This window comes from Apteryx rowi, unplaced genomic scaffold, assembly GCF_003343035.1.
Source record: "Apteryx rowi isolate R43461 unplaced genomic scaffold, aptRow1 scaffold_72, whole genome shotgun sequence".
Classification (NCBI taxonomy): domain Eukaryota; kingdom Metazoa; phylum Chordata; class Aves; order Apterygiformes; family Apterygidae; genus Apteryx; species Apteryx rowi.
The window spans coordinates 1,246,028-1,261,214 of record NW_020451005.1 but is presented as its reverse complement, the minus strand read 5'-3'; the positions used below and the strand labels follow the sequence as shown (position 1 = coordinate 1,261,214).

The 15,187-nt window shown below is 37.0% G+C and overlaps 1 protein-coding gene across 2 annotated transcripts in view; it reads left to right on the top strand.

Annotated features, from left to right (window-relative positions):
* Positions 1-15,187, top strand: part of ARHGAP10 (Rho GTPase activating protein 10) — a 153,173-nt gene that overhangs the window by 61,177 nt on the left and 76,809 nt on the right. For both annotated transcript variants that reach the window (XM_026087536.1, XM_026087535.1), the window contains exons 5-10: positions 1-102; positions 2,442-2,552; positions 4,436-4,540; positions 9,288-9,417; positions 10,425-10,531; positions 11,848-11,942. In XM_026087536.1, coding sequence (XP_025943321.1) covers positions 1-102; positions 2,442-2,552; positions 4,436-4,540; positions 9,288-9,417; positions 10,425-10,531; positions 11,848-11,942 — 650 coding nt within the window. The remainder of the gene's footprint in view (positions 103-2,441; positions 2,553-4,435; positions 4,541-9,287; positions 9,418-10,424; positions 10,532-11,847; positions 11,943-15,187) is intronic.

The following is a 15,187-nucleotide window of genomic DNA, read 5'->3' as shown; positions in this document are numbered from 1 at the left end:
GAGGAAAAGAAGAAGTTTGATAAAGAGACAGAGAAGAACTACAGTTTGTTAGAAAAACATTTAAATTTATCAGCTAAGAAGAAAGAGCTACAGTTACAAGAGGTATTGTGTTGCTCTTTTTTCTGCAAGTTACAAGCTTTTGAATAGGTAAATATATTTTATGTAAGTGCAGAAGCACCATTCATTGAGGTAATAGAAAAAATTCTGTCAACCAGAAAATTTTGATGAGAAAATTTCTATCTGCTGAATCTGATGGTGTACCCCTACAGTTTTCTGAACATGTATATGAAATACTGAACAACTTGTTACCTTTTCAAGTAGTTAAGGCAATAGCAAAGTGTGATTATATTATGAAAAACTCTACATTTCTGGTGAGGTTTTACCGTATGTGTTGTTTGCATTACATTGTACGTATTGACTAAGTGACTCGTGTTAATGCTTGCTTAACACTAAGAACAACAAGGCTTGTAGTCCTCACACAGCTTTTTTGTGCTATGTTTTTTTCTTTCTCATGTTTTGAAGATCCATGTTTTTCAAATAAAGCTAAAAAAAAGTTTGTTGACAGTTTATGACTTAAAACAAATCTGTTTTGCCTGACATCCCTTCTGTCTCTAAGGGTTTATTATAATCATCCTTATTTGTAATAGCTTTTATTTCTGGAGCAACAGCAAATAATATGTGAGAAAACAGCAGAGAAATCTTGCTGAGATTTGTTGTAGGCAAGAGGGATTTTTTTTCCAGAGATATGTCAAATTATTAATTCTTTTTGTCTGTGAATGCCTTGTGTTATTGAACAATTGATATTTTCTTCCTGTCAAATAATATACACCCATTGACATCCTTCGTAAGAGTTTGTTCATAGAACTGGCCAATTTCCTAGGAACTTGAGAACTCGGACCATTTTTGAGTTTCACTAGCATGTTCCTTCTGCATATTGTAGTTGCAACATAGGCCCTGGTGTGCTTTGTGTTACCCCAAAACAGTAAACCGACAAACGACAAAAAAGGAAGATACGTATAGAAACAGGCTGACCTGGGGCTTTAATGTACTTTTTGGTGTCCTAGTAGGCCCACTTCATGATCATTTTCTATGGCTACACTTCAGTACATGTGTATCTTGTTACAAGCTTTGGTGACAATTCAAACCATTCCTACACTGCACGGTGTACAGGATACATCAAAATGGCTTGGCTTTTTGAAACTGTGTTTCTTACAGATGTGCATATGAGTGCTTTATTTTTTTAATGCCATTGTTGTTATGGCTCCTTAGCCATTAACAGTTTTCTAGCACAGAGCATCAAAGCAAAGCATGTCTTAAGACAAAAGTGTCTTAAAGCTAATTTGACTTACCCGCTTAGAGCATAGTAGTCAGCGTTCTGCCTGAGGCATGTGGTCTTAGCATTTAAGAGAGAGTATATGATGGGAAGTCTGGTCCTTTCACCTAGCCCTTTTTTCATTCTCTTTTAGAGGAATGAAAGGACAGAAGCTTTTGTGGAACTTATAATAATGTTTAGTATTATTACATGGCCAAGGACCAAGTTTTTATTACTTAGAATATGACTATGCCTTTTCTTTAATGTATTTTAGTAGTGGTTTCCGTTACTCAGTTCTTGAAGTTTTAGAGTTTAGTGTGAGCACATGTACCATAAATATAGCATATATGTATTATTTAATTAAGTTAGACATTTAGATATTTATGTCAGAATGAATGGTAGGTGAAATATAACCGATTAGAATCAGTATGATGTTGACATTTCATCAATGCTGAATTAAAAAACAACTGCAGCTAATAAGGCTGCATTTTTTTAATATTTGATATTCTGTGGAAACTTGTGAAAAGTCCAGTAAGTGATTTTTTTTTTTTCTAGTGTGTTTTGGGTTTTGTTTGTTTGTTTGGGGTTTTTTGCTTCTCTTGCCAATCAGAATGAGCGCAGGTTTGGGGTGGCTATAATAGCATAAAGAAAATATTTCATTTCCTATAAACAGCAGTTATTCTGGGTATAGAGTAAAGCTTACAGTGCCAATGATCTTCAGCATTAGCTTTTTTTCCCTTGGTTTGATTGCAGAGATGATTACCCCCTTTTCTAATGGAAGGTGCTGTTAGCTGCTTCTCTCTGTTCATGCAAGCACCTTTTCTATGTTACTAAATCAGTACACAAGTACTTGCTTCAATGTATTTGACTTGCATTTCATTGAAAAAAAAGCTTGAAGAGGTGTTACTGGGATGTTTCTAAAACTTTGGCCTCATGAGTCGAAACAGCACACGTTATCTCATAAAAGGAATACTGATGCCATTTACAAAGTTAATGAAGAAGCACTGTTATAAAGGAACAAGGCTGGAGAAAGTTATCTTATGACTTGCCACTTGTATACTATGCATGTGTCAGTTCGAAGTTACTGCAAAATGTCTTTGGAACTTCATTAGCTATATTCTGTGCACAGGCAGACAACCAAGTGGAGCAGAACAGAAAACACTTCTATGAGCTGTCCCTCGAATATGTGTGCAAATTGCAAGAGATACAAGAACGGAAAAAATTTGAATGTGTGGAACCTGTAAGTACCAGTGAATTCAGTTTTTAAGAAATAGTCTACCCTATCATACATAAGGGGGAGAGAGAAGGAATGCGAGTGGGCAAAAGGAGATAAGCACTGATTTTGGATTTCTGAGAAAATGTATGTAATTGCATAACTTAACAGAATTTAAAGCAGTCTTGTTAGTGTGCAAATCTGTGCAAGTTCCTCATACAGACGCAGTTAACCAGGCAGGTCAAATCTTACCTGGATAATTACAGCTGATCTAGATCCATTGATGTTGATTTTTTAGAAAATGTATGAAACCTATGCTATACTGCAAAAACCTTGATTTATGGTGCGAGTTGGAATAGAGGATTGAAAAGGATGAATATGGGGTCAGACTTCTTTTTGTATTTGTTTATTTTTTAACCACTGAAATGTTATTCTTGACTAATGTAGAAAATTTCTTTTTCAATCCGATGGTTGCATGTTACAGCTTTGTTACTTTAAGTTATATCTGCACTTCACTAAAAGCTGCTTCTAGCTAAAAAACTTAGTATCAAGGTGGTCTGAAATGTTTGGCCTTGACCAGAGTTGAATCTGTGTACAAACTAAGAAGTTTTGCTGGATTTCAGTGAAAATCATACATGTACCAATCAGACTTACCTCAGTCTCTGAGAAGAGCTTGCTCTAAAATTTTCTGAAATGTGAGTTAGTTTTATAACATAAATGTAACTTAATGAAACAAGAGAACAGTAACTAATCCTGAGATAAAGGGAGGGCATATTGTAGAAATTATTTCCATTGACTTGTGCTCTGAAGTCTATGTTTTTGCGCCAAGTCTGTCCATTTGTTCTAATGCAATTGTTTCAATATAATAATAACAACAATAATAAAATCTAATGTCCCTAATCAAAGTAATTGGTTGTTATGGAGTTAATGAGAGCTATATATGTTAGTATGGCTTATTCTTGCATGAGAAATTGTTAAAATAAAATTCTTAATAGAGAGTAAACCATTTAAAACATATTGGTATTATTTAATTAGTGGTAAAATGTTATGAATTTTTTAAGTCTTCTCTTAAATACTTTTATTATTTTGGATTCAATAATTGTGTTTCAAGCCATTTGAATCTTCCTCAGAGCCAAACTAATGAATCTTCAAATTATGTTTTTAAAACACATTTTTCTTTCTCTTTTCTGAAATCTTCTCCCTGTTAATGGGTCTAAGCTTTATGTTGCCCAATTTGTATTTGAAGTTTTCACTAGAGTAGTAAACTGAGATTATTTACTACCAAATTAATACCAAATACTCTCTTTTCTCTACTTAACATGTATTTTCTAAATCTTGCTTTTTTAATAGTCAAGTTGAAAATGGCTTATTTATAAGTGACTTCCAACTTTATTGAATCTATTCTTTGCTTTGTTCTCTTTAATAAAGAGAGTTGTTCTTTCCTGTGTCACTCACTTCTTTTCAACAACCTGAAGGAAATGGGAGATGTGTGCACTACTGCACCTCATCCTATTTCCAGTGTGGTATAACTCTTTCTTTGAAGTCAAAAGGCTGAAATCAGAAACTTCAACACTGATCATTTTCTGGTTCTGACAGAAGATCAGATGTGCATACAAAAGGCAGTGATGAGTAAAGCTGCTGCGGGGGGAGCTCCCTGCCCTAAAAAGACTGTTTGACTCTCATATGATAGGTAGAGGAATTCATCTCAACATGGTCATTAGCAGGGAGGGATATGACCAGGAAAATAGTCACTGAAAAACAGAATTATCATCGTCTCCTTGTACACAATATTTATTTCAGATATCATTGGTATTAGACCAGCTGTGAGGTTTCTGAAAATACTAAATACAAGAATCCTGTCCTGGTAATTGGAGGTTTGCATTGTAACAAATCCTTTGTTTGTATTTCAGGTGTTATCATTTTTTCAGGGTTTGTTCACTTTCTACCATCAGGGATATGAACTTGCCAAAGACTTCAATCATTACAAAATGGCCCTCCAGATGAATATACAAAATGTAAGTTGGGATATTATATTTACTCCTTTTACAATTTTTGGAATAAAAATATGCACTTAGCTACTGATATAGATGCAGTACCTGAATTGCCAATTCTTTGCTGATAGTCTTAGTTCACTGCTTTGGGGATATAGTGCCATCTTCTGGCAATCAAACGTGACTCAATCACAGCTAGTTCCAGTGAGCTCTTATCTCATATTTTCTAATACTCCTCGAAAAAACAAATAGCAAGTAAAAGGCCCCACTCCTCTTTCAAGATCTTTACAGATGCGTATCACTAGTGGTGAGCATGAAAGAGATTAAAAACAATGAAATCTGGTGGAATGCATGTAGCACTGAAGAATTCAGAGGACAGGTAATGAAATGCAGAGGTCCCTAATGTTTTAGACATGTTTTAAACTGAACGTGTGGTGGTCATGTCTGAGGGTCATTATGTGATAGGACTACATTATCAGTAACTGAAAAGAGGCAGGAACAATGACTAGGCTTGTCGACATTGTCTGTCAGACTTTTTGGCATCTCTGCTAATAGAATGATATGGAAGGGTTGTTTTTTTTTTTTTTTTTTGTCTTGAAGCAGCCCTTTAAGACAAGAACATCTCTGCTGATTTTAGATACAGAACTGTCTAAGGAGACTGTTGGTATTAGTGCCTATGTTGTGTTTGACAAAATGGTGTGTTCTTTCAATGAGGGGGATAACCTGTGACCAGTCATGAGTTATCATAGCTTCATACCAAATTGTCCAGTGTAATCTGCTCAGGACTGAGAGCAGGAAGTGAGGTGACAGGCTGAAGCAAGGGGATTGACAGACTCAATAGTCAGATGGTCTGTTCGCTTCCTTGAGATTTGCTGAAGAATAAAACTCTCTCAGAGAACCTTTGATGTAGCAGTGGTCTTTTGGTGTAGGGAACAAACCACATGCCTTATTGCAGACAAGCAATTCATGATCCTGTGTCTGTTCTGGAATTAAGACACAGAAATTGCTTCTAGGAAGTGACAGTCTATTTTTAGAAATGGCTTGACTCAAGCCTCAGATTGTAGTAGGGAGACAGGAAGGCAGAAGAGAGAATTACAGTTGTGGTAATACACAGTGTGTTGATTCATGTGCTGTAATACCATTCTTCTTGTTTTCTTTCCATATGCCTAAGTCTTAAGTTTCCTCTTGAGCTGTTGTTTGGCTTGGGTAGGGGAACTGAACAGTGGTAACTTCATAAGCATTCAAGGCAGAAGTCAGTGTTTCTGGAGGGACTTTCAGGACAAACTTGCTCCTTCTGTGTACTTAGCTTAAGGGAATGAGGAGCAGAATGGATGGCAGTAGGCAGAGAGGAGCTGAGCAAGGATGCAAGATGGGCAAGAAATGAAGAGTGAGAGGAAAGCTAGGATGCAGTTTTGAAGTGGAGGATGAAGACCTGGACTTCAGATTGCAAATGGAAAAGAGCCGGTGAAGTAGTCTGAAGAAGTCATGAGAGCAAAAAGAAAGCAAGCTAATCTCAACAGCTGCATTTTCAATTGACTGAATGGTATTATAGGGTGCCCCAGGAAATCCAGAAGAGATTGAGCACTACAACTGAAATTTTATGAATAGATAGAAAGGATGGGCTGGGTTCCAAACTACTCTGGAGAAAGGAGGTGAGGCTTAATAACTATATGAGGTAAGAGGAGAATTAAAGGAGGAGTCTGAAAAGACCACGAGAAGAGATGACATGTTCTCTGCAGTATTGAAGATGGACAAAACATTACAAAGGGGAAATGAACTAGGATTTGACTATGGTACAGTTGAGCTGCTGGCAGGATACTGGATGGACACATTAGAAATAGAAGGGTTACAAGAGTCAGTACAGAGGGACTAGCTGGGTATGGAGAGTGATTTAAAAGTTGCCAGCATAGCTGTAGTAATTGAATTCAAAGGAGTGACTACAAGTGAAAAAGAATAATTGCACTCAAGTCTGTGTAAGAGGAGCTGATCAAGCAGACTTTGATTCCTTGTCTATACTAGAAAGTTTGCCTCTCTAATTTTCTCACTTGTCTACATTTGCAAGCAGCTAGACACAGTGAAACTTCTGAATGCCAGTTTCTTTCAAGCAGGTCTAAACTTAATAGTACCCAAAGTATAGGTGACTGGGCTTTTGCACCAGTGTCTCGGTTTCTCAGGAAAAGCTAAGTTATTGGTAATGCATTGATGATGCAAAACTTTAGGAAAACTTCTAAAAAAAGTCCCTACCTTGCTTACTGTCCTAAAAGAAAAACTCCTGTTAGTAGTCTTCCATGAATGTACATGTGGACCTATACCAGCCACTCCAAAAGCTTTCAGCTCCAGTGTCTCCTGCCTTCTTTTCTATATTAGTGTGGGGTTACATGCATGCATAAGAAAGAGCATGTGCACACATTTTACATGTGCCTTCACTCTGGCCTGTCGCGTCCCTTATCTTCCTGTCCTCTCTACCTTTCTTTTCATTCAGGTTGTCTTTATTGTAAGAATTATACTGTTAATTTCCTCTCCACCCTCTGCCTCCCTTCCCCCCCAAAAGAGGAAGAAAAAGAGAAAACTCAAGCTCCAGTATAGCTGACTCTTCCTACAAACAATCTGATTCTCTTGTCAAAAATCCTGCATCTCCAGCTAGATTTCCCCCCTGCTTTCCTCAGCCCTTGCTTGCTAAGTGCAACCAGGGCTTTTCAATCATGCTATCTTAGTTCAGTGCCCAACCCTATACAGAGATCCTTGCAGCTTTGACCATGCTTTCTTGCCTTGCAAGCAAATCTGGGCTCCTCTCAGAAGAGGAGGCACAGCCATGCTGGTGCAGCAGCTGTGGTAGACTTCTGACTAAGCTCGGCTTTGTCTCAGCGCAAAAGGAGGTAAGAAGGTGATGGTGAAGCAGCATCCCTTTCGTGCCAGTTAGCCAGCCACTCTAGACAGAGGTGCAAAAACACCACCAGCGCGAGGTGCTGTTCTTGGTCCAACTTGCCTCATGTATTCAGTGCTCTTAAGTAAATTCAGTGCTCTCTGTGTGACTCTCAGGTGGGAGGAGACTTTGAAGGAGTAATGGTGAAAGAGAGACTAGGTGAAGGAAGTGGGTAGATAGAGGTACCATCTGGAATTTTCTGGAGGTTTCTGGAGCCCACAGCGCTCCCTCCCACCTTTCCCAGGATGCGTTTCACATACCCACGTTTGGACGCACTGCACAGCTAATACAGACAAAGGTTCTGGCATCCTCATTCTAAAGCATGTGAGCCAGGAGTGATCAGTGATCAGACTGGAAGATTTAGGTATGAGCAGGCTGTCACTAGCAATTCCAGTGTTTGTCCTGGGTGCAGAGTATAATTTTTAATGCAGTTCTTCCAGGGAGTTATGAAAAGGAGCTTTGCAAGTAGTTTGCAGCCTCAGAAATGAGTTTGTGTATGGGATCTACCTCCTAAACTTACAAGCAGATGTGACCTGAGATTGAGAAGATGGATGTGGGAGGGTTGAGAGCAGTTGTTTTGCTTGAGGTTAAGAAGGCAAAGAGTATCATCAGCTTTCCTGTCTAAAACATATGGGTATGGGCTTCTACTCTGACCAGCTTGCTTGGACTGTATTTGTGCTCATGAACAAACTCCTTCCAAACATAAATCTGGAATTTGCATGTACAGATGGCTAGCCAGGCGCATACTGTTAGCTGTCTGTGTACAAGAATGGATACTTGTTTATATTCATGATATATTTGTCTGTGTGTGCAACTGCATGCTTTTCCTGAAAAAATTGAACTGAGGCACAATTTTCAGAAGCTGGTCCATTTTCAGAAAAATGAAGATGCTTTCAGAAAGCAGTGAGATGTACAAGCATGTACCTGGAAGTACATACTTTCCTCAAAATACATGTACCAACTGGGGAAACTACCAACCTGGAATCTGAATGTGTGTTTTCAGTTTGTGCAGTTTGGGTAAGCAGGTATGCAGAGAAAATTAGTCATTATCATGGTTGCGTTGTTTTTGTTATTTGCTTGTTGGCTAACTGCCAGTGTTTTTCAAACCAAAGAGTTTCTTATATGAGGTGTGAACTGTTCTTACTATCTATTCTTTTAGTCCCATTGTATAACATATGGATGGATACTTTCTGATTTTTTCTTACTAATATTCTAATAAATATTTCTCTTGCTACTGCTACTGCTTACAAACTTCAAGGAGTGAGTGGCATCCAGGAATAATAATCATCTGGGCTTTGATATTTTTTTTCTTTAAATGCACACAGATATTTTTCTGGCATACTTCTGCATTTGTGTGACCAAAACATTTGGCACATGAATAGTCTCAACATGCGTAAATTGTTGGTGACCTTCTTGTCACATTTTTCTTAATAACCATAGAAAATCCTCCCCTTCCTGACAACCAATAAGAATCTCACAAATTAAGCCAACATCTATAGCAATATTTTTCTTAGGAAACTGGGATGTTCAGATCAAAACTCATTTTCAAATTAAGTATTTCATTCTTCTTTCTGAACAAGTCAACACATTGTTTTAGAAATCTATTCTGGCACTCTTTGTGCGCTTTCCACAGTTACAGCAGCTAATTTCTAAAATACACTTTAATTTTGAAGAACATCAGAAAACTTGAAGAGCAAAGGCATATGGAAATTTTGTGCTGGCCATCCTAAAATGGCCATAACCATTTTCTCATTTTGTAAATAATTGTTATTATAATGCCTATCTGCCAGGAAGAGTTGGCTTTTCTTCCACGGCCTCTACTAACAGGTTTTTGCCGTCTTTTTTTAGACACGAAATCGTTTTGAAGGAACAAGGTCAGAGGTAGAGGAGCTCATGAACAAGATCAGAAGGAATCCTCAGGAACATAAAAGAGTAAATCACTTCACAATGGAAGGCTATCTTTATGTACAGGAAAAAAGTAAGATATATTTTTGTATTCCGGTAGTGCCCATAATGTGCATGCAGGTGAGTCTTATTTCTGCAGGCAGCATGAAGATGCAAGGAATGCACAGTTTATTAAGCAGTCATCTGAACAAACGTTTGAACTCTAAGGGCAGCATTACCTTAGTTCCTAAAAAAGTATGGTGCTGAAAGTGTGACAGCTCTAAGCAAAGGCAACTGAATTCAAGGAAGTATTACTTGATTGAAGGGTGTATTTGATATTACTTTTAATAATGTCCTAATGACCTCTCCCAGAGTTGTCAAATGCTTGTCGTCAAACAGCAACACAAGTTGTCAAACTAGTCTCTAAAAATTGGGCTAGTTTAGTGTGATGAAATCAGCTGTCATTTCCTTGATTCAGTGATGTGCTTTTGTTACCTGCTTGAGATTATAGGGTCAGATAAACCAGGCTGTATGCTAGGTAGCCAGTGTCAAAAATCTTGCTGTGAAGATGTAAGTCACACAGATCATATCATGTCAATACTTCAAACAATTACAAATCCTCCTTGCTATATTAGAAAGGCCAAATAAGAAACAATAAGAAAAGTAATTATTCAGTGAGCTCAGTTCACTGTTCTTGCATGTGCAGCCACATGAACTTCAGAATCAGCTGAAAGGATTCAAAGAGGAGGTGTGTGTGCCTGAAATTGAGGGGAAGTAGAGTGGAGCAGTGAGACCATTCCTCATAGGAGCAGTGAAATCCTCTGTCGGTGTAAGCCACTCATGAAGGGTTCCCTGATGCTCTGGAACACAGTCCATTTGGTTTTAAGCATGAATGTGAAATATTGCTTATATCAGTTTTTAGAATAATAAACAAAGGTTAACATTTGTTTTACTTTGTATAATGTTCTTAATTCATATCTTTATTTTAAATATAGCATTCTTAGGAATTAAATGGGACTCAAAGTGTCATTTTGGAAAGTAGGTGAAGGAAACACAAAATGGAAATAGTACATGCTAGTTAGTGCTTCCGTTTTTTTGTAGGGCCTGCTCCCTTTGGCTCCAGTTGGGTGAAGCATTATTGCACATATAGGAAGGAGACAAAGAAGTTCACAATGATCCCATTTGAGCACAGGTCAGGAGGGAAAGTTGTAAGTATATTTTTATATTCTACACCTACGCATGCCCTATATCTAAATGAGAGGATGTATCAGATAAGATGTATCAAACTTCTTCCCTTTACACACCCCTTTTTTCTTTCTTCATGCAGTTCAGTCTGCCATTTAAGGATGTTAATCTAAAGTAATGGAATAGGTTAACAGATAAGAATTCTGCAGACTTTTCAGTTGCTTGCTTTGAGAAGACCAGAGAACAGGTGGTAGCTAACATGCATTTTTCACCATTTAGAATGTGGTTTATCCATGAGGTATTTAACTTGTTAAAATATAAATTAAGAAAATATAACAGATGTAGAAATTCCTTTCTTATAGTCACTAGTCAGATTTTTCTTCCAAGTCTGGTAGATGTAAGTGCTATAAGAGATACTGGAAAAGAGGATTTTAAGAGGAATATAATTTATACTGAAAACTGAATATAATTTCAGATATCTTTGATACCATCTAAAATATGCAAGACTCGGCACTCTGGTCATTGAATGCCTTTAATTCCAGTTGAAATAATTGGGAGTTGTGGGCACTCAGCACCTTCAAAGATGAAGCATTAAATGGATACATTAATATGGATGAAATGCATTTTGTTGCAAGGAAAAAAGATATCTGAAGCTGGAAAATATGCTTGAGTCAGTATTCCTGTAAATGCAGCACCCTGTCCTATCTTCAAATTTGGTTAGAACATTACATTGTTGCAATTTTATCTGGGTATTATATCCCATTAGTGTGAGTAGAAGAGAGATGGCTTTCATCATTTTGAGGGCTCTGTGTGTGTGTGTGTGTGTATGTATGTATGTATTTAATTTGCAAATATATTGAATTTGGGAGAGTCTTTTGAAAGCTTTAGAAAATATGTCATACTGAAAATTAGTGACATTTGGCTTCCTTAATCATTTCCATACTTTTATGAATTTTGTCTCCTAATTTACTTTAACTGTAATAAGCCATTTTAGGTAATATGGTATGTGTATAAGTATTTGGCATTCTAAAACACTATTATGAAGCCATTTTTTCTGTATTAGATCTCCCTTTTTGAAACCCATAGTGCAATTTCTTCTTTAGTGAAAACCTCCTGTGTCTGGAGATGTTGTATAAGACCAAAACTACTTAAAATGAACAATTAATCCTGATTAAAACTGATACCATTCATGCAACCGTGAGTGAATTCTATTGCACGTGTCAGTTTTAAGTGTGGCTTTTGCCATTATTTTAATGTAGATTTATCTTATTCAGCTCATATCACTGGCTTACTGAAGCTTTCAATTACTGTGTCAAACATAAAAACTTTCTTTTCACAGGGTGATGAGGAACTCTTCATCCTTACATACTGTACCAAAAGAAATATAGACAGTACAGACAGGCGATTCTGTTTTGACTTAGAAGCTTCAGACAGGTAAGCTGGTGAAATGCACTAGAAAGGACCCTGAGTAAATATTGGTAGAATTTTGTTGCTGTGTGTTTTGTTGTTGTTTTTTGCAGGGGGGCTTGGGAGGGCAGCATAGGGTGGGGTTTTTTTCATAGTGTCTTTAAGTCTGCCAATGGGAAGTAGTCACCTGAGGAGTAGCCAAACGCTGTCATGACTCATTGGGTTTTACATCAATTACGTGTAGCAGAAGCAGTGAGGATCTACACTGAAATGTACACATTGTCTGGGGTGTCACAGAGAAGAAAAGCATAGAAGAAATACATAGTAGAGGTTTTAGATGCTGTGGTTTTAGAGATAATATTATGAATTGCTGTTATCATAGTGAAGAAATGTGGCTTACCTTGACCTGAAGTACATATAGCTGTAGTGGAAGACTACAGCCACAGTGGATAATTCATATAGTCACAACCATATCATATTATGAGTCTGCTTTCCAAAAATGTCATGTTGCTGAGGATTCATGGTGCATCCTCAGATTTGAAAATAAGATCACTGGGATTTTGAAGCTTTTCATGGCTGGTGTAATAACCTAATTCATCTTGAATATTGCTACCTCTGCCTCTGCTTTTTGAAACACTACCATTCTGTTGCTTCATTTCTAAAGATAAAAGTCTCTTATTTATTTTGCTAAAATATGATAAAAAATACCACTTATCATCTACATTGTAGTCTTTCTTCATTATGAAGGTGAGAGAACCCAGCTTTATAAGGCACTGCAATTAAATAAGGCTGTGATCAGCCCATGTTCTTCTGGTCAGTAGATTATATCTGCACAGGAGAGGAGCATATCTAGCATTAAATACTACCTGGAATGATATTTTACCATTTTATGTTTTGAAATGCTCATGTTTTGTTTATTAGGGTTCCTTATTATACACACAGTGGTCAAATGAAACCAACTTTTGATGCATTACATTGATGCGTGATAGAATATGCTGGGGAGGGGATTTCTGTCAATGAGCAGTTTACCAGTAATGTTCTCACTAGTCAGTTTGATTTAGTGACAAATGTGGAATTTCTCTGTCATTGCTGGTAAGAAATTAATGAACAAGAAATGAATTTATAATACCATGCAGGGCCCAAGGAATTTTTTGTCTTTTATTTCTAACTTTCTGTGTAACTGAGCATATTCTCCAAATTTTGAGAAATCCTAAGATCTGAGAAGTCAGAGCTGAAAAATCAGGAGTTATTTTTAAAAATGCTGCTTTGATTTTTAGTGCTTCTTTCATTATCATCCCAGTATCTCTTTCTGTCATCTTGCAACAATGTACTGTCTAATCATATGCAAAACTGCTTTCTTTCTGGTTAAGTTGGCAAAGTGTTTCTGAGCTTTTGCATTCACCCATTTTGAGCTGTTAGTTTTTAACAAATATGTTTGGTCCTGACTCTTACCAACTAATGACATTCTAATTTGACATCTTTAAATTTTGTAGCTGGGTTGGTTTGTTTGTTTGTTTGTTTTTAATCAAATTCACAGTGCAGTTTGCTTTAAATGTGGCATGGTCAGTGCTATTGGGGGCCTCTGTCCTATGATCGCTAGTGTTCTGAAGATGCACAGCTGTGCTTTACGACTGTGATAAGGATCATATGCATAGTCTTAGGTCAAAGCATGGGGTTTGGTATGTTGTAGTGGTTTGAAAGGAAGGACAATTGTAGAACTTTAGAAAGGGCTTTTCAGTAGTAAACGTTGAGCCCTGTCAGTGACTTGAGCACAGTTTGGATCTGTTAGCTGACTATTTACAGATTTTTATGTTAAAAAAAAAAAACTGAGATGGTTGTTCTTCTTTCTTAAAATCCTGATGTTTATGACTGTAAGCTCTGAGGATGCCAGCAACTTGGCTCAATCTTGGGAAAGTACGTGCTACTTCTTTCTGTTTCTAGTACTCCATCATGTTAACTGGAGGTAAATGTAGAAAAATTTAAATCTTAGAGACAGAAAAGATCTTTTGTAGTAGGAAAAAGGCTTTCTATAGAGCATCATCCTTCTGAAATGCTACTTAGATTTTAATTTTAACAATAAGGAAAAGAAGGGGGGGGGCTTTGTATCTTTGGACTTTAATTTGATGAGTAATAAATAATGTCTTGTGTAGCCTAGACTGAGTTTGACCTATTGCTTCCAGGTGATATTCTTTGATACCTTGACTTTTACAATTTTACTGAAAAAAGTCACAAAAGTGACTTGTTTAGTTCTAGTTTTGACTACTGAAAAGAATCAGATGAGAAAAAGCCAAACCAATGTTTGTTTGTTTGTTTGTTTTATTAGTTCAGCTAACTACTTAGGGTATTCTTCTCTTCAGAGTGATTATGTTTGTATGGTCATGATGGTTGCAGCTCAGCACTACTAGCTGACCAGTTTGTACTGAAGAAACTCATATGTCTTCAGAAGTTGCTTTGCTTACTGTTGTTACTAATAGCAGTATTCAAGTACGTTTAGTCATGAAGGCTTTAAGTTACAGAAATTAAAGGAAGTTCACAGGCAAAGCTTCCCCCACCCACTGTAAGAGCTAAATGTCCATCATTGAGAATATTAGGGTATTACATTTTCATGGCTTAATAATATCCTCACTTTAATCAAAAGAGACCTGCTTGCTTGATTAGTGCTATTTTCCAAAGCTCTGGTTGGTTCCACTAAGTTTAGCTTGGACTGCTAAAGGCTATGTCACTTTTCTAAGCTCTGAAGCTAGGAACTCATAGATTATGTGCATGCCTTGTCCTCCCATGTCATCTGAAAAGAGGTTTTGAGCAAGAGAGATTTGTATCTGTAGAGTTCTATGCTGCCATTAAATTGAGTGGCTAGATAAAATTTGAGAGGTGAGAATGAGCTAGAAATGTCTCTATTTGTAAAAATACGAACATAACATGTAGTCTGTTACAGTTTGGAAGTAGAGGAGGGATTTGCACTGGTTTTCTCTATGCTGTTGTTTTTAGAAAACATTTTTCCTTACAGCTAGTTTGCTACTTGAAGATAGAAATGAAGAGAGTTAAGGCACAGCATTCTCTCCACCCTACATACCTGTCTCATATTAAATCAGTCTATCTGTCTTTTATGAGATTTACATATTTGCTAAAAGTAATGGCAGGCTGGGTAGAATGATTTATTTTTATTTGGCAGGAAACTAATTACCCAAATAACCTGTTTGCTTTTAACTTTCCTTGCTTTGTATACTATGCTGAATCACACAATTGCTCTTTTTTTTTTTTTTTTTTTTTTT